Source organism: Harpegnathos saltator, unplaced genomic scaffold (assembly GCF_003227715.2).
Source record: "Harpegnathos saltator strain DR-91 unplaced genomic scaffold, Hsal_v8.6 scaffold225, whole genome shotgun sequence".
Classification (NCBI taxonomy): Eukaryota; Metazoa; Arthropoda; class Insecta; order Hymenoptera; family Formicidae; genus Harpegnathos; species Harpegnathos saltator.
The window spans coordinates 121,864-142,798 of NW_020230012.1; the positions used below are offsets into that span (position 1 = coordinate 121,864).

The following is a 20,935-nucleotide window of genomic DNA, read 5'->3' on the forward strand; positions in this document are numbered from 1 at the left end:
CGTCGTTACATCCTTCGAACCAACCAAATGAAAAGCATAAAGTCGAGGTTTCAGTAGAGAATACTTAACGGCGGAGAAGTTGAGGAGATAACAACACTGTACACTAATACTATAATACTAAAATCGTTAATCTCCAAAAGGATATTAGTGATTCTACAATATTGGAGCATTGCACAATAGCAACCGCGTGACTGACTGCACTGTTCAAATATAATTACTGACCGCGTCGAGTCAGTTAAATGGCTTTGTACGCACAGCTTTATTCGATCGCCACCTAATAGAATATCATGTTTGTAATCGGGTAAAGAGAAGCACTGGGACTGTCGGCGAACATGCGAAGCCCTACCGCACGAGCAACGGCCAGTATGCTCGACTGCTGCGAGAGAGCAGTCAGTTGAAGTTTCGTTATTCGAAGTGACCTTAACGGAAGAATACAACACGCAGGAATTTTGCGGAGTTGGTCTAACGGGCCATGGTAAAATCTGTCGATCATTATTTGAACGTTTAAAATTTCCTGTTTAGCAAAACCATTTTAGCGGATTATGTCAGAATCATGTAATCACACAAACGTCTGTATGGAATTGCGGAAGAAGTTGTCGATGACTCTAATGAGAGAGAATTCGCGTTTTTATATGAAATTTTTTATGTAAAAATGTATCAACGGTTTTGGTTAAATGATCTACAATACGTCGCGTGTTCCTGGAAGTAAATCCGATTTGCAATATCGATGATTTGCAGAAGCTCTTTACTTTGGTGAAGGTCGCCTATGTTATGTTGATCATCACCCTGCTGCTGATGCTATGGGCGTCCGTGGCGCGGATGCACGAGTTACCCGTCCAGTATCCGCCATGCTTCTTCAATCCGCTCTGCACCTGCTCGAAAGCCATACCGGATCTCGGCATAGTGGCGTGCTATAATGTGCCGATGCCGCGAATACCACAGCCGATTAACTCGTCGAAAGTGTTTATGCTGCAGCTGGAAAACAACGGACTCAGATTTCTACAACCGCAATATCTCATAAACACCGGTAGCAAACTGAGTTACAAAATTACGAAATAGGGAGTCTAAAGGACTTTGTTGTTTTCTCTTTCTTTCTTTTTTTTAAATTTAATTTGAAAACATTCTTTCCTGCTGATCTTTCATGTTAAAAAACTTGTGTTTCTTTTACGCTTTATTGCTATTGTTTTAAAATATGCATTTTTAGTTATTAAAAATATTTTTCACGTGTTACAACTTGTAATCATCCGTTCGAAGCTACAAGTAAATTGTGTCGCTAAAAATCTGTGATAGATGAATCATACCGTCATTTTGTATTCTAGGTCTCTACAAGCTACAGATCAAACATAATCCGCTAGCGGACATCCCAGACGAAGCCTTTCTAGGTCTCGAGCGATCGTTATGGGAACTCGACTTATCTTACAACCAGCTTGCCAGCGTACCGAGTAAATCGTTCAGACATTTACAAAAATTGCGATTACTCGAACTCACAGGTATTCGCTTTTCGCTCTTAATGAGTATCAGTCATCGATGGTCCTTTATAAAAGCATATTGCTAATGTTTATATCAATTAAAAATGTCTTATGTTATCTTAGGTAACAAGATATCGCGTATCGCTCCGGAAAATTGGCGTGGCTTGGAGAATTCTCTTCAGACTCTACGCTTGGGACGAAATGCAATCGAGAAACTGCCGGCCGATGCTTTCGCTGGCCTTACGTATCTAGAGATCCTCGATCTTCGGGAGAATAGCCTAAAGGAAATCGATCCATCCGTATTCCGAGATGGGATGGCACACCTCACGCACCTTTATCTGAACGACAACCAATTGACGCACGTGCCGTACGCTCAACTGTCCCTGCTGAAGCGCATGAAGGTCCTTGATCTCAGCTACAATAGGATTTCGAAGATGTTGCAGACCCAACGGGAGCCAGAAATCAAGGGCATACAGATGTCCTTGGATGTTCTGCAGCTGGATTACAATCAAATCGAGATGCTCACGTCTGGTGATTTCCAACACTTCTACAAAGTCAACCGCACGTATCTTAACGGCAACCCCTTAACGATAATTGAGGCATGTTTTTAATTAGTATAATTAAAGTATAAAAGTCATATAATTTATATCATTTGATCCAAAAGTTTAAAAAAACATTTGGAAAATATTCATAAGATTCATAAATATTTGTGACAAATTAAAATATATATAAAAATATATATATATAACACTTTACATATAGATATATATATATAACTTTATATATATAGATATATATCTATATATATATATATATATCTACATATTACTATTTTATATAACAATATACTAAATTGATAGTAACATATTTTCGTTTGCAATTAAAGGAAGGTACATTTAGAGACTCACGTATTCGCGAGTTATATTTGAGCGACTGCGACCTGCTGGAGATCAACTCGGCCAACTTCGCCGGCTTAGAGTCGACTCTCGAGTTGTTAGATGTCTCAGGCAATAATATCACCACGCTACCGAACCGTCTGTTTCAAGAATTTGATTTTTTGCGTACGCTCATCTTTCGCGAGAATCGCATCGACACCTTTTCGCCCGGTGAATAATACGCTTTTCGAAACCATGTTACAGACAGTTAATCGTGAACCAAGTGCTATTTTCATGTGTGCTTTCAGCTGAAGTGTTCAATGGTTTCCAATATTCCTTATACAATTTGGATCTTAGCGGCAAGCAGAACGGTATGATTTCTCTTCAAGATCTACGACAAATGAGAAATTTACGCTTCCTCTCGATCTCGCGAATGCCACAGGCCACTCTGTCGCCTAACGATTTTTTGGAGTTTGGTATGGACATTAAGGAGCTTAGGATAATTCATAGTAATTTGAACACTATCAAAAGCCACACTTTCATGCACGTACGTGGGATTAAGTACCTAGACTTCTCTGAGAATTCAATCTCGACGATAGACGATGAAGCGTTCTCGGAGGTAAATGCGTTTTACAACTCTTGCAATGTTTAATATCTGCAATTTTCAAACTTTTCATATTTTTGCACGTAGGTGGGTCACTCTCTTTTGACACTAAGAATGTCTCACGGTCTCTCTTCCACGATTTCCGAGATACCGAACCGACCGTTTAAGTCGCTGACAAACTTGCAACACCTCGACTTCAGCAACAACAAAATTCGCTCCTTACCAGCTACGTCGTTCCATTTCCTAAAGAGAATTAAGCGCATCGAGCTGCAAGATAACGAGATCGACAATATACCGAAGGGCACCTTCCAAGTGAGTCATTTATTCTCTTGAGAAGCGTGTTGCCTATTCAGAGAATTTTTTGTATTTCGTAGGGTGACATACATTCAACGCTGGAAGAAGTTAATTTCGCTTTCAATCAAGTGAAGAACCTACAAACTCACACGTTCGTCGATCTATCAGCTTTAATGACAATCAATTTGGAAGACAATGCTATTGAGAAAATTGAAAGACGAGCTTTCATGAATATGAACCGGCTTAAATACATCAATTTGCGCGGCAACAAGATTAGAGACATCACCGATGAAGCCTTCCAGGTAATCTGATACTTGAATATACGAGTAATATGCAGAGAGAGTCCTATAGAAGATACTAGAACGTTCAAATGTTCTTTCAATTATAAATTTTATAAAAAATTAAAAGCCAGATCTTTATCAAAATTTCTCTTATGTGTATATGTAGATATAATTTTTAATACATATATTTTTATTACATATATCGAAAAATTAAACCTAAAATTCTAAATGCATATATTTGTAATATTTCAGAATTTGCCGGATCTGGAGTTTCTCGACCTCGCGTACAACAATCTCAACGAGTTTGATTTTGCCTCCTTCGATCAAGTGGGTACATTGTCGTCGTTCAAAGTTAACGTTAGCCATAACGAGATTTCGAGATTGTGGATAAATAGCACTACTTTTACACCACCCACTGCTAGTGCGTTTCACATCTATCGTGCGTTCGCATTTGTTTCGTTTCGTTTTAACTAGATTTTCTCGAAGTCGCACAATCGTCTTAATCTCTACTTGCAGTTGGCGGCAACGTGCAGTCAAATATCAAAGTCCTGGATTTGAGTTACAATAACATATCTGACATCATGAAGTACTATTTCAAGCCAGTCGAATATTCGCTTACTCATCTGTACTTGTCGAACAATCAATTGAGAAACATCACCCAGGGTATCTTCGGCAACATGCCGCACCTACAGTGGCTCGATCTGAGGCATAACGATTTGTTCGAAGTGGACTTCGACTGTTTTAAGAACACGAAGAACCTGCAGGTGCTCCGTCTCTCTTGGAATGAGATCACGGACATCCCGGCGGAGGCTCTGAAACCCTTGAAGAAATTACGCATTGTTGACTTATCTCACAATAAGTTGAGGTCCTTGCCAGATAATATGTTCACCGACTCTAACATAGAGAGTCTCGATCTCTCGCACAATCAGTTTACGAGAATTCCCATCAAGAGCATGTCGCTCAACTCTGCCGCGAGTTTAGCAAACTTAGACATGTCTTGGAATATCTTGTCGGGAATCCACAATACTGACACGATATTCAGACTTAGAGTGAGTTAGATTTATTTCATGTTGACATGCATTTAAATCGACAATGTATTCTTTTCGGTAATTAACTATCTTGTTTAATAAATTTGACACATTAATAGGGTCTTGTATGGCTGGATTTATCGTATAATCGATTGGTCAGACTGGATGATGGTGTGTTCTCTGATCTACCATACTTGGCCCATCTCGATCTGAGTCACAACAAGCAACTTATCCTGGAAACTCGCGGAAGAACGTTCTACGGTTTGGAGGATACGCTCTTATATCTCAGTCTGAGCAACATTTCCCTCTTGAGCGTGAGTATTTGGTCAGTGACATGAAGAGTACTGTGAAACATCTTGTAATCGGGAACGTATAGGTTCCAGAGTTGCCATTGAGACGGCTGCAAACTTTATATTTGGCGCATAACGAGCTGGCTTCAATACCTGCGGAAATGTCGTCGAATCTAACATATCTTCACTATCTGGACTTAAGCTTCAACGATTTGACAGTGGTACCATTGATCACCCACTCGCTACCGGAATTGAAAACTTTTAACTTGGCGGACAATCCCATTACAGCTATCACGAATACGAGTTTCTTAGGTGTGGCTGACAGTCTGGAAGAGTTAGACATACGAAGACTCACTCTGTCAATCTTCGAGGTGAGAAAATCTTTATATTTTTAACGAATCTATAAGAACACTAGTCTAAGATACGATCTACGGTCAACTTTTGCAGACAGGTGCACTCTGCAAAGCTACTAAGCTTCGCAAATTACACATCACCGCCTACAACGGTATCAAGAACTTCAACTTTCCCACCATTCTGGAGTACAATCATGGCTTGAAGCATTTGCTTATTGACGTAAGTGTTACATATATAACTCCAAACCTTTATGTTCAACAAAAGTCTGCTTGACTAAAGTCGAGCGTGATTATTGCAGGTCCAGAACGACACCAATCTAGAGAAGGAAATGAGGGGAAAGTTGCCTTATAAATTATACAATATCACTCTGACTGGTCGAAATCTAAAGAATATACATCCGGAGATACTGCGCGTAAGTTTTCGTCTTTTCACAGCTTTTCCTTGTAAAATTTCAGACCTCTCACGAAATATGTGATTGATGATATGATATAATGAACATTACGAAGTGACGTTTCGCAATGGTTTTTCCAGGGCATGCGTAACCCGCATCTTCATTTCGGCCTGTACAACACCAGCGTAGCGACCGTACCTCAAGAGACTTTCAGCAATGCACAACGAGTGCGCAACATCACAGTGGAGATCCACGACAGCGACACTCGAACTCTGCATAATCCGTCGTCCGGCTATAAACCGGGAGTGCCGGGCGAACGGTTCCTCATGAAGCTCCGCTTAGCCGACAGTTACCTTAATTGCGATTGCGACGTCGGGTACGATAGACTTGATGAAATGCTTAAGATATTAGCGTTACTACAGAAGATTTGAGTTTTTCTTCCTTTCACTTCCACAGGTGGATCGAGGTGTGGCAAAGGAAGCATAGGCAATACCAAGAGGACCGATGTACCTCTTACGACAAATCCAAGAATATGGAGCACGAAGAAGATGACGAATTCAATTGCTGGGACAACGGTTGGGATGACGACCTGCGTGAGACATTCTGCATGAACAAGAACAATGTGTCATTATCAAATATGTTAAAAACTGAGCTAGAATGCGGATGGGGCGCGGCGAGCCACATTATCCTGTCGAACACTTTGACTCTACTAGTCCTTTCGATCTTAGTAGTTATCATCTATTAAGCGTACTTCATTCTTGTGACCTCACATATCCTCAAGTCAAATTGCGAATCTTATATCCAAGAGGGTGACGATTGTCGGAGATTTCTGTTGAATTATCATGCATGCTCATGTACTTGTACAAAGGAAGACTAATTTGAAATTAAAAGGATTTCTGTAAGGGTAACAACTGACGTGGTTTTATTCGTGCTTCACAATATGTCGTGATACAACAAACAAGCGTGTGAGTTCGTCCTCGACTAGTTTAATCGTTCGTCACGAGTTTCACAGCGATGCCGACTGCTAATTGTACGATCGGGAAAACGATGAAGCCAAGTATAAATAGAAGACAGACATGAACGCTGAGTAACTGCACGGCGAGTATCACAAATTTCACTGTTATTTGTCGCAGGTCCTTGGTTCTTCGTATGTTAAGCACTTTGTCCAACACGAATCTCAGTATGAAAGAAAACATCTAGAAATTGCGTCACGCTATTTTCTTGTTTGTTTAGTGTAGCCTGAGAGAATTAGAGAGCATTCTTTACAATAATCACCTGAATAACAGGCACGATGTTAATAAACACATACAACAAAGCCCACAAAGATCGTGCTGTGGCCTGAGCCATCACTGTAATTAAAGTAGCAAATGAATATTCAGTTCGTGGCGTGCCACAGGATTCCTGATAGTTAGCCAAGAATTCTCGACAGTCAGAGAGAACGCCTCGTTCGGTTTTCCCCTCCTGGGGTTCGTCCTCTTTAAGGATAACGTCTACGAGAAAGTAGAACTTCATTACGTTGAATTATATTTGATATAATACATCGGGTACTTTGCTTCTATGGGTATATTTCCGTTTTCATTTATTTTTGATAATTTTATATTTACCCGAGGCACGACTAGATTTTTCACAAATTGAAACGCTGGGAGGATTTTTATATTTCCACGAGACGTGTTCGAGTCGTTGAGTTGTATTATTCGCTGATGTTGACGATTCTATTGTACTTCGTTTGTTACATATTACTCTGTATTTCCAGATATCCGATTTCTCTCGAGCCTCAATTGATGCAGTCGAGATTCCTTCTGTGCTACTTGTACCGATCGATTTGGGCGATGAATTCGTTAATTTTATAAAGTATTTTTGGTCTCTATTGGTGTATCCCGGCTCGTCCAAAATCTGATATATTAAATGTATGATATATAATTTATTTTTATTAATTACGATATACTATATCATCCATAATTAATTTAATTTGATTTTTTATCTAATGTGCTCATCTTTCTGACATTACTTTGCTAAACATGCGAAAATTATCCATTCGTTGAATTCGTTCATATTTAAAAATAGGATTATCAGTTTCACTCGTTTTGGAAGTTGTTGTGACGTTGATAGTTTGCTTTTTTTCGGTATGCATACTAGCGAAATCTTTATAAAGAAATTATTCAAAACGTTTAATTTGCATAGAAAAATTACTGTACCTCGCAACAACGAAAGACGAATGATTTATCAAGCTTGCAAAACTGTCAAGTTCATCATTTCTGTTAATCCTGAATGTAGCGTATTCTCACGAGAAACGCGAAGTTACTGCGAAATCTTTTAATTATAACTCATTGCGCTTTTTATAGTGTTACCATTAAATATGGGGAAATATAATTAAAATAAACACATGGTACTTATATATACATTTAATACTAAATAATAAATTTTTGAATTTATGAATTTTTGAATTTATGAATTTATGAATTTTTGAATTTATGAATTTATGAATTTTTGAATTTTTAAATTATTTCATATAAATAAATTACGTTATCAAGAGGCACGGTAATGTCTATTATACACGAAACTGCGAGTTGAAACGAGGTGAGATATTATTATCTCAGCAATGACTGAACCAATCGGCGTTTTTTTAGTCCCAATCGATTCACCCTTAAAAAATAAAAAGAAAAGTGTCCTAGTGTTTTTTGTGTACATTGTCTTCAAGTATATACAGAGAGAAGCCTGAGAGCGGGCATGGCTGCATTTACAGTGTTATGGAAAAGTTGGCTGATTCGCAGCGCCAACTGGGTCCATTTTTCATGGACATGAATTACTAAGCCAATGTCCACGATTTGTCGGTACTATTCCGTGCTATGTCCATAATTATTTGGTTCTGTTCTGTGCTATGTTCACGAGCGAGCTAGATTAGTTAGATAAAAACGAAGAATCGGTCTTCGTCTCACCACCAGCGAATAGACAATCGCGACGAAGCGAGCCAGCAGCGATGTATCGTAAGGCAGACGTCGCCGTCCCCCCTTTCACCCCCTTGTTTTTCTTTCCACATTGTTTTATATTCATAATTCGGGAAGAAAATAATTTCGAGAGTTCGGACGATTTCTAGCAATGACACGACAGAGATAACACGCGGCCACATTAATTTGTCATGACTTTTATATTACTTATAATTACATAAACGCCCATATATGCAAATTATAGATAATTATTGCGCGTATGTTTTAATATTGTACAATATGGTATATAATAACAACTTCATTTCTTGCAGTAATTTTTCAGGGATTTTCAGGGATAGTTCAAGGAAGATACCATAATAATTTGGTGGTTATATATATATTGTCAACGAGGCAATATATTTGTTCTTGTAAAATTGTATTCCGCCTGATTCGCTGCGATATTTGGTACAGCTGACGATTTAATTATGTATAATAAATTGTTGACGGCCTGTTTGTAAGATCTAACTCTGTAGAGATCTCGGAAATAGTTGTAGGAAGATGCTATAACAAGTTCATATATTTCACAACGTCAACAAGGCAAAATATTGCTTCTTGTAAAATGGTATTCCACCTGACTCGCTGCAACTACTGGTACGGCTGATACTTTATTTATATATTATAAATTTTGGACGGCCGGATTGTAAAATCTGGCTGTGTAAGGTCCTCAGGGATAGTTGAAGGAAGATGCTGTAACAGTTTAGCAATTATACGTATCGTTAACGAGGCGAAATTTTGCATCTCGAAAAATAATTTTTGGAGTGATTCGCAGCGGTGCTTGGTACGGCGGACTCATTTATTTTTCATAAACTTTAGACGGCCAGATTGCAAAATCTGGCCCTGTAAGGACCTCGATAATAGTTCACAGAATATTCCATATCAATTTGGCAGTTACATATATCGTCAACGAGGCCGAATATCTCTTCTTGTGAAATTGTATTCGCGTGATCTTCCTTGATGCTTGGTGCATCTTTATTTATTTGTGATAAAAGTTAGACGACCTGATTGCGAAATCTGGCTTTGTATAGACCTCGGAAATAAATCGAGAAATATGTTGTAACAATTTGGTGGTAATATATGAGTGCAACGAGGCAAAATATCTTTTCTTGTAACATGGTATTTCGCGGGACTCGCTGCGATGTTTCGTATGACGCTTGCTTTATTAAAATATTATAAATTTTTGACGGCTGGATTGCAAAATCTGGCTCTGTAGATTTCTCGGGGTTAGTTCAAAGAAGATGCTATAACAATTTGGCGGTTAAATATATCGTCAACGAGATGAAATTTTGCATCTCCTACAATCATTTCTCAACTGATTCGCTCTAACGCCTGGTACGACGGATGTCTTTATTTATATATTATAAACTTTTGACGACCAGATTGCAAAATCCGGCTTTGTACCGATATCAGAAATAGTACGAAGAAGATGCTGCAACAATTTGATAATAATACGTATCGTCAAAGAGACGAAATATTGCATCTCGTAAAATGATATTTCGAATGCCTCGCAGTGATGCTTGGTACGGCGGACGCTTCATTTATTTTTCATAAATTATGGACGGCTGGATTGCAAAATCTGGCTCTGTAGGGACTTCGATAATAGTTCAAGGAATATTCCATATTAATTTAATGGTTACATATATCGTCAACGTGACAAAATATCTTATGTTTTAAAGTGGAAGCTGGAAGGTATTCATACACATACACACGGCAGTACTTATGTACTGCTCATATATACGCTAATGCTAATGCATTGCTCGCGCGAACTCAAGGCAGGAAGGTTAAAGCCAGCGGCACACGGTGCTTGTTTTCGTGCTGAATTGCTTGCTGGATGAAAATACTGCGTTCTGATTGGTATATTTTCGAAGATGGATGGAAATGCACCAATCAGAATGCAATATTTTCATCCAGCAAGCAATCCAGCACGAAAACAAGCACCGTGTGCCGCTGGCTTTAGATAATATAGACTGCATTATAGTGCAACTGGGCTACACTTTCCGTATTATCTACACTTACAAATTTTGCCACGCATACATCATATTTTCTTATTAGACATACATGGACATCTTCCTTATATTAGTATCTAGGGTCGTATAGAGCCCGATTTTGCATTCAGGTTCTTGAAAATTTGTAAAGCCAGCGGCACACGGTGCTTGTCTTCATGCTGGATTACTTGCTGAATGAAAATACTGCGTTCTGATTGATGCATTTCCATCCATCTTCGGAAATACACCAATCAGAACGCAGTATTTTCATCCAGCAAGCAATCCAGCACGAAAACAAGCACCGTGTGCCGCTGGCTTAATAAATGAAAATATAGGTTCGTGCTGCACCGCGGGATGAACGTTCATTCAAATTATTTAATCGATTTTTATTTCGACTTTTTTTCCAAAAAAGCACTCTGTACGACCCTGCAGACGTTTCTTCTGATTGCAAATATCATACATATAAGGTGATTCTCTTCATATTTTGTTCATAATTTGCAATATAATTTTGCCTAGTTCGCGGGTCTCCGCAAGAGATCTCTAGTAGGCTCCTGTAGACCCCTAAATGGCAATTTTAGCGCTCTACTGATTTCTATTTCAGTGTTTTTAGCAGCTTATGCGTTAGGAGAATGGCGTATGGGTACACCCTTCTACCTAAAGCCATATACCGGACTGAACTGAACTGAGCTTATGCATTAAGGAGGTTACGTGGTAAAACACTGAAAAAATTTGTGGCATAGTAACGTGACTAAATATTTGCCAAAATGGTAATAAAATTTTTAATATTTTTGAAATAATTATAATTGAATAACCTTCTAGATATATATATATCTGGTTTATATTAATTTTCTGAATATAAATTCTATTTCTTAAATAAAAATGGCAAAATCGTTGGATGTTATATATTTGAAAACTTTCATCAAAAGAGAGTTAAAGAAGATTTTAAATAAATTTAAAATAATGAATGAATGTATTAAAGATAACTTTTATTATTAAATGCAAGAAATCCTAGAGTTTGTTCAATTGGATAAAGTTAAATATTATAGGCTGCTTCTCAAAGATAATAAATAAAGATATTTGTGGAATTTCTATAATATATTTTATAGACATGAAGAAAGATATTTATAGTTGAGAAAATTTTTTATGTTCATGTTTAACAATTAAAATCTGTTTCAGACGATCGGAAAAAACAATAAGATGCTGCAGCATATAAATTATAGAGTCAGAATCATCCTTCAAGACTCTAGAACATTTATAGGCACCTTTAAAGCTTTTGATAAACATATGAATTTAATTCTCGGCGACTGTGAGGAATTCCGTAAAATCAAACCGAAAAATACCAAACAACCAGAAAGGGAAGAGAAACGTGTATTAGGATTTGTTCTCCTACGTGGTGAGAATATAGTTTCGTTAACGGTAGAGGGTCCACCACCACCTGAAGAAGGATTGCCTAGAGTGCCAATCCCTGGAGCTGCACCAGGGCCTGGTATGGCTCGTGCTGCAGGCAGAGGTATGCCAGCAAGTGTTGCAGGTGTTCCTGCTGGTCTTCAAGGACCTGTCAGAGGCGTTGGGGGACCATCCCAACAAATTATGACTCCAGGTAGTAGAGGCCAAGTATCTGCACCACCACAGATTCATCCAGGTGGTCCTCCACGTATGCCAGTGGGTGGACCACCGCCAGGAATGATGGGACCACCAGCAGGAATGATGGGTATGAATTTTCTTATTCAATATAAATATTTAATTCTTTTGGATCTACTTCTCTTTTTTATCTTCTCTTTTCTCTACTTTTATTTGATGCTTTGATATATCAGCATTATTATGCTGCTTAAAACAATTAAAAGTTCATATTGAATAAATAATTTTGTCAAATAATTCTATGAAGTTCGAATGAGGAATAAAAATAAATGAACTAAGATGAATTACAAGAAAAATATTGAATTTGTTTAAAAATACCTATTAAATGATATGGCATTTGATGAGGTGGCACTCTAATTATTTTGAGCAATATATCAGAGAATAATTATGATTACTTCTTTACTGTTGTCAGATACATAATCATATCATATAATTTCATTAAATAATAATTAAATATCTCACAGGTATGCCACCTGGAATGCCACCTCTAGCACGTGGTGGTCCACAGATGCCACCTGGAATGAGAGGCCCACCTCCAGGTTTGATGCGTGGTGGTCCTCCTCCTCGTCCATATTAATGGATGTTACTTTTCAATATCTAAACACATTTTATAATATAAACTCATTCAAGAGAACAATATATAAAAGAAATTCTTTGTATTAAAATTCAATATCATCAGTCTGTGCATAAGTCTTCTCAATGATGCTAATAAATATCAATTAATAATTGGGAATGTGTGAAAAATCAACAAATATCTATTTTACTCAAGCTTAAATACCTTTATTATTTTCCTAATTAATCATAAATATCAGTACGTCTGTACATATGTTGCACCAATATAATAATGTGTATAGAATCTTTCAGACTTACTGCATCAGTTTTTATATATCTACAGATTTTTGTCCAGATTGACCGGATGTCATATCTTTTTAATTTTTCTATATTCAACATCATATCTAAGTAATAAAGATTCAAATTGAAATTATATTAAAATAATCTTTTTGAATTTAATCAAGATAATTTAATTTATTACAGTATTCACTATTGTTCGAAAATTCATCGTGAAAAGAACAGTACTAAAATTTCACAGATGGAAGGTATGGTATATTCAAGACGATCGATACAATATATTTAATATATTCGGTTTAACAGATGATCAATGATCCAGCTGATTTATTGAGGTGAAAACCACGATCGCACGTAATAGCTGCATACAAATTACAGCGATTTAGGCGAAAATCCTGTAGACACACGATTACAGTAAAAAATCTGAGTAACAGAGCACCGCAATATTGCGAATCGAAGGGCAGTGTCACTTCTCGCTTATGAAAAAATATATTCTTTTCCTGTTAAATCTAATTATGCTCTTTAATGAAGAACAGATTGCTGGCTCTCGCTCTATACGAGCAAGTTTTATTTAAAAAGAGAGCAAGAAACGCGCACAGTACCTACAACGATAAAATAACTAAAACTATCGTCGAGTCTCTATTGACACTTACACTTCATTAATGGCGATAGAGTGGGAAGGTATTGCAATATATATGTATATATGTATATGTGTATCTATGGTGTGTATATACATATACACATATACATGATTTACATGATCACATATGATCACATGCATCTATGCAGATTCACCTACATCCACTCTAAAACGTACATTCTCACAGTAGCCCAAGTTCTTCAGTGTATTTACAAAGTATTTACAATGCCGCTACGACAGTTAATAAGTATGAGCAAGTGACAGATTCATAGAACCAAAATTCTAGTACTTAACACCATAATATCACATTTACAGAAACGTTTAGTCTTACACATCTTCAAATGTTACGTTATTCATGGGTAAAATACGAAACAATTTTTGAATGTGCGTAAGACACGTCCGGTTATTTCTTCTCTCGCTGTGCAACGTATGAAATATCTTTGCTCGCGTCGCGTTCTATAACGTTACACGTAGCTGTGAGACTCCTGATTTGATATGTAATTAAAAGACAAATCTCGGAATCGGAAAGCTACGCGAAATGCTGAATAGAAGCTGCCTGCTATTTGTCCGCGAAATATACGAGAAACATTCAAAATGTAAATTGGCAATGGGACAGTGTCATATATTTAGCACTAAATGCATCTCGATATAATTCCAACTCGCAGTTCTCTTTTAAACTAATAGGAAGGAAAGTCACGATAAAGTAGAATCAAAAAGGTTGACTTAGGAACGATCAGTAATTTGCGTGGCGAGTTGATATCACGAAAAAAAAAAAATTAATGAGTGAATGCGCGCCGTGCGTGTCATGGTTATTCCTCTTTTCACGAGAATATAATTTATATAAGAACGGCAGATCACGATTTGGCACTTACATAGTACTAGCGTCAATCAGTATGATTGAATTTTGGTGTCGAAACCTCATTTTTACAAATGATCAAATCGCCTCGTTCGTGCTACGCTAGGAAATAATAACTGAGACATCAGGATCGCGAAGTCATTTCGATTTCTTTTGAAATTATCGAGTGTTCCAAGGAGCAAACGTAGGCGTGTGTGTATGTGTGTAAACTTCGTTAAAATAAACATATATAAATAGAAACGTACGCATTTATATTTATATTTACGTAAAATAGATGTATCAGTACGCTTTCGAGACGAAAGTATCAGCCTTGTCGCCGTACGACGACGATTTACGACGTACGTAACGTCGACACCTCTTAGTCGTTACGAGTCGTCGTGCTCGTCCACGTGGTTTATGGTTTCCGTCTCCAGGTGTTGGAAACTCTCCAAATTCGCACTCGTCGATTCTAACATCGCATCGAACATGTCCATGTCCTTACTGGATTTTTGTGTCCGACTATCGTTTTCAGCATCATCTGCGTAGAAAAAACGCATCCTTTAAACCTCAGAATGATATTCGCGACATAGAGTTAGGATATAGGACATTAGAACTCGAAATGTTTGAAATAACAGTAAGATCCACAAATCGGAATTTTAATCTGAATGAAGAGAATTCTTAGCCTCTTATAAGTTATAGCTAAAATCAGTTATAAGATGCAAGTTTACATGCAGTATACCTTGTTTATTGACAAGTTGTGTCGATTTGACAAGTATTTCCTCAACTTGCGGCACTTCCGCGGTATCTAGCGAATTTATTACTTCAGAATTCACGCTTACGTTAACATCTTCATCCTTGCTACAAGAGAAAGATTAGCTGTTACATCCGCGTACAGTAATTTTACTGCCCCACGTATCGCTATTGCTGTAAACTGACCTATACTGTTTTCTCTCCGTCGTAGAAATGATGATAGAGTCCGTCTTAGGAGACGATTCCCTGTCGATCGCATTTGCGTCACTATTGGATTCTTCCGTTAGAAGGCGCGTATATCTGCTTTGTATCACAGTCTTAGGTTCCGTATTAAGAACGCCGGACGAGTCGAGGCATTGTGAGAGAATCTTTTTCTTCTCGAAGACGTCCTTCCGCAGATTGAACACAATCGTGTTTCCAGACTGTAAAACGCGGTTGTCAGTAGATGTTGCAGACATGGTGAGTTGAACGATCGTCGTGAAGCTAGAGCCATACCTTTATATTCGTTTTCACGGATTCTGCATTCGGTGGGTGTGCGATCGGTAGCGTGGTCGTTGTTTGATCTCCGTTCACAGAGACGTGATGTGGTGAAACACTAACCGAGCTTGCATTATGTTGGCTTGCAACACATAGATTTTTCCCTCCCATTATTACTTTTCCTAATACCTCCTGAAACATTATAATGTCATCAGTATGATGATACTTCGACTTTTATTAGTTGTACTACTCGGGCTCTGATTCGCCCAGCCAACAAACATGTGTCACGAATACCGATCTATCAGAATACCTTGCCTGCATGCGATAATGTTACACCCTTTGCATGACCCTTCTGGATAACGATCACATTAGTTTTAGCAGTTAATTTAGTGTTAGAATGATGAGGTATATTTACAGCTTTTGTAGAATTTATCGTGACACTCTGAAAAATGCATACAATATGTATATATGTATGTAGATAAATAGATGATGTACACACAGTAAAATATTTTCTTATATATTATTTCCAAAATTTCCTCATCATGATGATCCTTTAGGATTGTTTAGTTTGCATCATGCAGATTTTTAATGAAACGAATGATTAATGGACAGTTTTTAACATTTACCATTTTGGCAGTAGACTGCGGACTGAAAGTCGCATTTTGTTCAGATGACCACTTTTTATAAGTTAATAATGGAGTAGCTTGCTTAACTTGAGGTGGCCCTGGGCCGCTCGACACTGTAGTGCCTGGATGCACAGCCATAATTCGATGTGTATTGCCTAAAAAATTGATAAATTCTGGGTAATCTATACTCCTCAAAATACGTTAGAAAATTCTGTCAAAAGCATTTACTTTTCATCAACAACGTGAATAAATGTTTCTGATGCTTACTCGATATAACTGATTTAGACATTATGGGCTTTGTATTTGTATTGGTGTGTATGACCGGTGGCACTCGCTTTATGCAAGACAGACTTGAGCTTGTCTCAGATTTCTGAGTTTTCTGCATATCACCTGCAATCCAAAGAAGTTTTAATGCTGGAAATATGCGCAGCAATCCACTATTGGCATATCATATATGTATATATCTATATATTTTATTTTTCATAAAACTAGGTTTGATTAAAATTTTACATATACGTACTTGCGTTATCCTGAGATCGTGCGTCTGCATTTTCTACCTGCAACTTGTTTAACGTCGTGTTTGACGCACCGTCATTTGACGTAATCGGCGTCACATTTGTACTAAGTTTATTCTGCGCGAAGCTTACTATCGTCTTAGGCTTGTTGGCGTTGCTTGTGCACATTGCGGGAATTATTGTACTAGTATGTTTGTTTATTGGAACTAAGGGTCGACCGACTGTGCTTCCCGACGTTTCGCTCTCCTTAGAACCTGTTCGAGTAACAGGGAATTCGATGCATATTCATCAAGACATAAATGTATGTAAACGGAAAGAACCACCAACCTGAGATCTCGACGGTTAATGGAATTAATTTAACATTTTGATAATGAGTGGTTGCCTGCGGCTCTTGAACATCATTCTCGAACGTAGTTTTATCTGTAACAGCGTGGTTCAACGTCTCTAATGAGTCCGATGATACCACCAGAACTTTACTCGGCAGTGCTGGTAACGGGGAAGGAGATTTACGTTTTCTGAAAATTTTCAACTTGGGCGCTTCGGTAACTTTTTCGTCCGTATCTTTATTATCTAACACCTCATTTTCGTTCGAATTTGAATTCTGCAAATTATACAAGTTATATTATCGATATGTACGAAAATGCTTTGATAAGTATTAAGTCATAAAAGATTGCAGTTCCTTGTATTTTTACATACTTCCTGTAAAGTTTTGCTGTTCTCGAGTTCGTTTTCAAGGTTACATAATTTTGTATCAGATTTTTTTATCAGAGTAACAGATAAGTTTTCCTCTGTTTTTACTTCAGGTTGAGATTCAATTTCAATAGCTGTCAACACAAATATATGTATAATTGCCACATGAAATAGATTGTTTTTTCTTATAACTATTATAATTATCACTTTAAAGAACCTGTGAGGTTTTCGAACTGTCCAGAAGTAACATGTCTATCAGGACTTTTTGCATTTGCGACTGCAGTAGCAAGAGATAAACTATTTGCTAGTGTTGTGAATACCGACCGTCCTTTTAATCTTGGCAACAGAGGAATAGTCCGGCGACCTTCAATAGTCCAATCTGTACCAGTATTTGGACCATTAAGTCTACATTAAAATAATTTTAAATTATTCATTAAATGAACAAAATTTACTGTACATATGTATGCATGTATATGCAGTCTGGCAATAATATTATATCATCATTATGATCAATTTTTTTCTTATACATATGTGTAATTATTTTTTATTCCTATAAGTTTTGAAATCAATCTGAATATTATGCACAACACATACTGTTCAGCAATTGTTGCTAGCTTTTCATCATTCACAGCTCTTCGTACTTCAGCACGATGCCTCTCATTGGAAATATTTAACATTTTAGCAATTTCCTGTAACAACTTCTGTTTGTCACTGGTAAAAGGGCCTTGGGCACGTAGAACAGAAACTATACTTCCATAAGCATCTAATTCTGCAATATAGAGAAAACCATATATATCAGAATATATCATATAAAAAATATCAATTAAAATAATTACCTATAAATATTGTCAATATATTTGCATAAGATATATCTAAATATCCATAAAATCCATATTGTCCGAAGAATAAATCTTTTTTTGGTACTTATAATATTCACAATTGTCTATTTAAAAAATATAAGCTTGAAAAATATACTTTTAACTTGAAAAATATAAGTATTTGACTTATATCATGTAACACAATAACTATATACACATAATTTCATGACATATTTGTTAAATTTGTTTTAATTTAACTTTAGGTATACTCAAAGTATCATATATATCTAAAATATTTTAAGAAAAAATTTAATTTATCTCATTTTAACCGTTATATTCTCATACAAGCATAAAAATATAAGCATACAAGTGTTGAATATGTATCTTTACCTCAATTCAAACAAGATTTTCTGTTTTTGAATTTTATGCATGTAACATAAAGTTGCAACATGATTGCAGTTTGGTATTAGCAAAATGACGACAACCTCGTTTTTAGGCTAGAAGTATAGTGTAGGAATATGAAACCTAGAACTACATCTTTACCCCCAAATTAGCATCATCACCTTTAATATTAGATGCAACTGTCTAATGTCAAGTATTATTCATTCGAAAAAGGCGGCGATCAGCATGAAGTTGTTCAAAGACAGACAGTGGTTTAATACGAAGTGAAAGATAAAAATGCGACTTCCGTACAATGTGATCTACTATTAACAAGTGTATGTTCTCGAATTTCTATCAAATTCGGATTTTGTTTCGGGAGAAACATAGAGCAGAGAAATTTGATCTTTTCGTTACGTTACAGACGATATGTGGGAAAATCTGGCACTAATTTATACAAGAATAATTTTTGTGATAATTTTTATATGAATGTTCATATAAATTAGCAAAGCGTTTGGAACCGTGAAGTCGTTCGGCAAGCTCTATACGCTAACAAAGCGAGCGCAATTACTCGGGCCACATAACCTTACCGAGGTATCGCAAACACTTTCTGCACTCATCACGAGTCATCTCCAACCGCATTGGCCACATGATTCTACAACTTCTCGTTAGCCGGCTTATTTCACTCCAAGAAGACGACGAAATCGACAGAGCGTGTCAGCCGCATCTTCGTCAACCCTCGATGACAGTCGAGCAAGTTGACGATGAAAGTATCGTGCTAGTTACTATATTATTATTATTATTATTTGTATGGTTCTCTTTCTCTCTCTCTCTTTCTCTCTCACTTCTTGGTCATTTCAACGTTGGTAGCGTCGCCAACCTAAGGCTGCTTCCCCATGCAGCGTAAAAAGCGTATGCGTAAACCGCGTCAGCCAATCAATTGTCTCAGCTGTTATACGCAAATCATAGTTGAGATGAATGATTGGGCTGCGTTCCGTTTCACGCATCGAGCGCATCGATCGCAACCAATGCATTGCGCGCATTGATATCGTTCCGTTTTCGTTAATGCGCCTATGTGCTTTTGGAAACAGAACGACTTTTGATGCGTTTGATGTGAAAGGAAAAATGGATGCTACCATGGTCACAATGGACATCGGGACATTGACAACAATAGCCTTATTTTCATTAGTGAATGATGACAACAGAATTAGCAGCAGTAGTAGCAGTAGTAGTAGTGAGTCTATATTTTATCAAGAAATCTTGATCTGTAGAAAAATATTCACACACATGCATTAATTTAAAAATACAATTGAATTGTTTCTAAAACTTTAAAATTTCAATTTTACCTTTCGATGCTCTTAACGCGATCTCTTTTTCGAGAAACATAGTGATCATTTCGTTATCCACTAATACGAGGAATTTAACTTTGTCGACTTTGTCCATTGTACGTATCTGTGATTATCTGTATGTTTAAAATAAAAAAAATATCGGTACGTTAAATATATCAGTCGTCATGTCACGTTGTCAGTATTTAAATAGGGTTATATAAAAGATTATAAATACTAATCTGCGCATGCTCGCATCAACTGCTTCTAGTCCGAGCTATAGTAGCTGATGCGCGCTTAATGCGATAGAGGTGGGGGGATTCTAGGGAATTCTATACGCCACCATGCACGCATTAGCTGAAACGGTTCTCGATGCAGTTAATGCGCTCGATGCGTGAAACGGAACGGACCCTTGGTTGTCGCAAGTTACACGTACGCATTTTACGCTCCATTTGAAAGAGGCTTGACTAATGTTAAAGTACGAGGCTTGAAGTAATATTAAAAAGTCAGTCTTGAATAAATTAAATTTTCGTACTTACAAGAAGCCCTGAGAAGTCTGGAGATAATTCAAGAGTAATGACAATTAACTCGAGAACTGTTACGAATATCAAAAATGCTATAGTACATTTATATTTATTTTAATCCAGGCTATATCTCCACGAGCTCTGTAAAAATTATTCTGCAACACCCTGTACCCAGTGAGAAATGACTCGTCGACGTTGAAATGATGTTGAATTGATATCAATTTGAACTTTCTGACATCGATTCGACGTCGTTTCGACATCGATCGACGAATTATTTCTTACTCGGATGTACAGGGTCCCAGTAAACATACATGTCTAAAA

General features: G+C 37.1%; 4 protein-coding genes across 8 annotated transcripts; 2 read left to right on the top strand and 2 right to left on the bottom strand.

Annotated features, from left to right (window-relative positions):
- The first annotated feature begins 38 nt into the window (after window positions 1-38).
- On the top strand, window positions 39-6,497 carry chp (leucine rich repeat containing G protein-coupled receptor chaoptin). Of its 3 annotated transcripts, none has more exons than XM_011153406.3 (16): window positions 39-475; window positions 739-1,027; window positions 1,320-1,490; window positions 1,593-2,068; window positions 2,356-2,575; window positions 2,653-2,963; window positions 3,036-3,260; window positions 3,323-3,544; window positions 3,776-3,962; window positions 4,040-4,572; window positions 4,671-4,865; window positions 4,928-5,212; window positions 5,289-5,414; window positions 5,494-5,607; window positions 5,727-5,962; window positions 6,043-6,497. In XM_011153406.3, the coding sequence occupies exons 1-16, from the start codon at window positions 473-475 to the stop codon at window positions 6,329-6,331; spliced, it is 3,882 nt and encodes a 1,293-aa protein (XP_011151708.1). In that variant the 5' UTR covers window positions 39-472; the 3' UTR covers window positions 6,332-6,497. The 3 variants fall into 3 exon arrangements, with proteins under 3 accessions (XP_011151708.1, XP_011151709.1, XP_011151710.1); XM_011153407.3 differs by having other exon boundaries at window positions 3,776-3,944; XM_011153408.3 differs by having other exon boundaries at window positions 760-1,027.
- Window positions 6,493-8,298, bottom strand: LOC105190595 (uncharacterized). The gene is made up of 5 exons (XM_011153405.2): window positions 8,109-8,298; window positions 7,595-7,728; window positions 7,191-7,479; window positions 6,862-7,076; window positions 6,493-6,782 (listed from the first exon to the last, which is right to left on the bottom strand). Exons 2-5 carry the CDS (start codon window positions 7,715-7,717, stop codon window positions 6,573-6,575), a joined length of 837 nt encoding a protein of 278 aa, XP_011151707.1. The 5' UTR covers window positions 7,718-7,728; window positions 8,109-8,298; the 3' UTR covers window positions 6,493-6,572.
- A 2,880-nt stretch (window positions 8,299-11,178) lies between these two features.
- Window positions 11,179-12,938, top strand: SmB (small ribonucleoprotein particle protein SmB). Its single transcript, XM_011153409.3, has 3 exons — window positions 11,179-11,319; window positions 11,729-12,263; window positions 12,655-12,938. The coding sequence occupies exons 1-3, from the start codon at window positions 11,317-11,319 to the stop codon at window positions 12,765-12,767; spliced, it is 651 nt and encodes a 216-aa protein (XP_011151711.1). The 5' UTR covers window positions 11,179-11,316; the 3' UTR covers window positions 12,768-12,938.
- A 334-nt stretch (window positions 12,939-13,272) lies between these two features.
- On the bottom strand, window positions 13,273-19,535 carry LOC105190598 (BRCA2-interacting transcriptional repressor EMSY). Of its 3 annotated transcripts, none has more exons than XR_003112866.1 (13): window positions 19,356-19,535; window positions 18,164-18,338; window positions 17,787-17,974; window positions 17,576-17,703; window positions 17,207-17,480; window positions 16,885-17,133; window positions 16,632-16,754; window positions 16,365-16,519; window positions 16,049-16,180; window positions 15,757-15,930; window positions 15,448-15,683; window positions 15,251-15,365; window positions 13,273-15,049 (listed from the first exon to the last, which is right to left on the bottom strand). XR_003112866.1 is itself a non-coding variant. In XM_011153410.3 (13 exons), the coding sequence occupies exons 1-13, from the start codon at window positions 19,414-19,416 to the stop codon at window positions 14,898-14,900; spliced, it is 2,166 nt and encodes a 721-aa protein (XP_011151712.1). In that variant the 5' UTR covers window positions 19,417-19,535; the 3' UTR covers window positions 13,273-14,897. The 3 variants fall into 3 exon arrangements, 2 of the variants coding, with proteins under 2 accessions (XP_011151712.1, XP_011151713.1); XM_011153410.3 differs by having other exon boundaries at window positions 15,251-15,369; XM_011153411.3 differs by lacking the exon at window positions 16,049-16,180 and having other exon boundaries at window positions 15,251-15,369.
- Window positions 19,536-20,935: the final 1,400 nt, after the last annotated feature.

Bases quoted from the DNA above. Each gene is read 5' to 3' on its own strand.
- chp (XM_011153406.3), top strand. The intron at 1,028-1,319 runs GTAGCAAACTGA...TTTGTATTCTAG, and splicing joins GCAATATCTCATAAACACCG to GTCTCTACAAGCTACAGATC. The intron at 2,576-2,652 runs GTGAATAATACG...GTGTGCTTTCAG, and splicing joins CATCGACACCTTTTCGCCCG to CTGAAGTGTTCAATGGTTTC.
- LOC105190595 (XM_011153405.2), bottom strand. From the start codon at position 7,717: ATGCATACCGAAAAAAAGCAAACTATCAACGTCACAACAACTTCCAAA. The intron at 7,077-7,190 runs GTAAATATAAAA...ACTTTCTCGTAG, and splicing joins AAAATCTAGTCGTGCCTCGG to ACGTTATCCTTAAAGAGGAC. The intron at 6,783-6,861 runs GTGATTATTGTA...CGCAATTTCTAG, and splicing joins ACATCGTGCCTGTTATTCAG to ATGTTTTCTTTCATACTGAG.
- SmB (XM_011153409.3), top strand. The intron at 12,264-12,654 runs GTATGAATTTTC...AATATCTCACAG, and splicing joins ACCACCAGCAGGAATGATGG to GTATGCCACCTGGAATGCCA.
- LOC105190598 (XM_011153410.3), bottom strand. From the start codon at position 19,416: ATGTGGCCAATGCGGTTGGAGATGACTCGTGATGAGTGCAGAAAGTGT. The intron at 17,975-18,163 runs GTATGTGTTGTG...ATTTTAATGTAG, and splicing joins CTAGCAACAATTGCTGAACA to ACTTAATGGTCCAAATACTG. The intron at 15,370-15,447 runs GTCAGTTTACAG...TTTCTCTTGTAG, and splicing joins ACGGAGAGAAAACAGTATAG to CAAGGATGAAGATGTTAACG.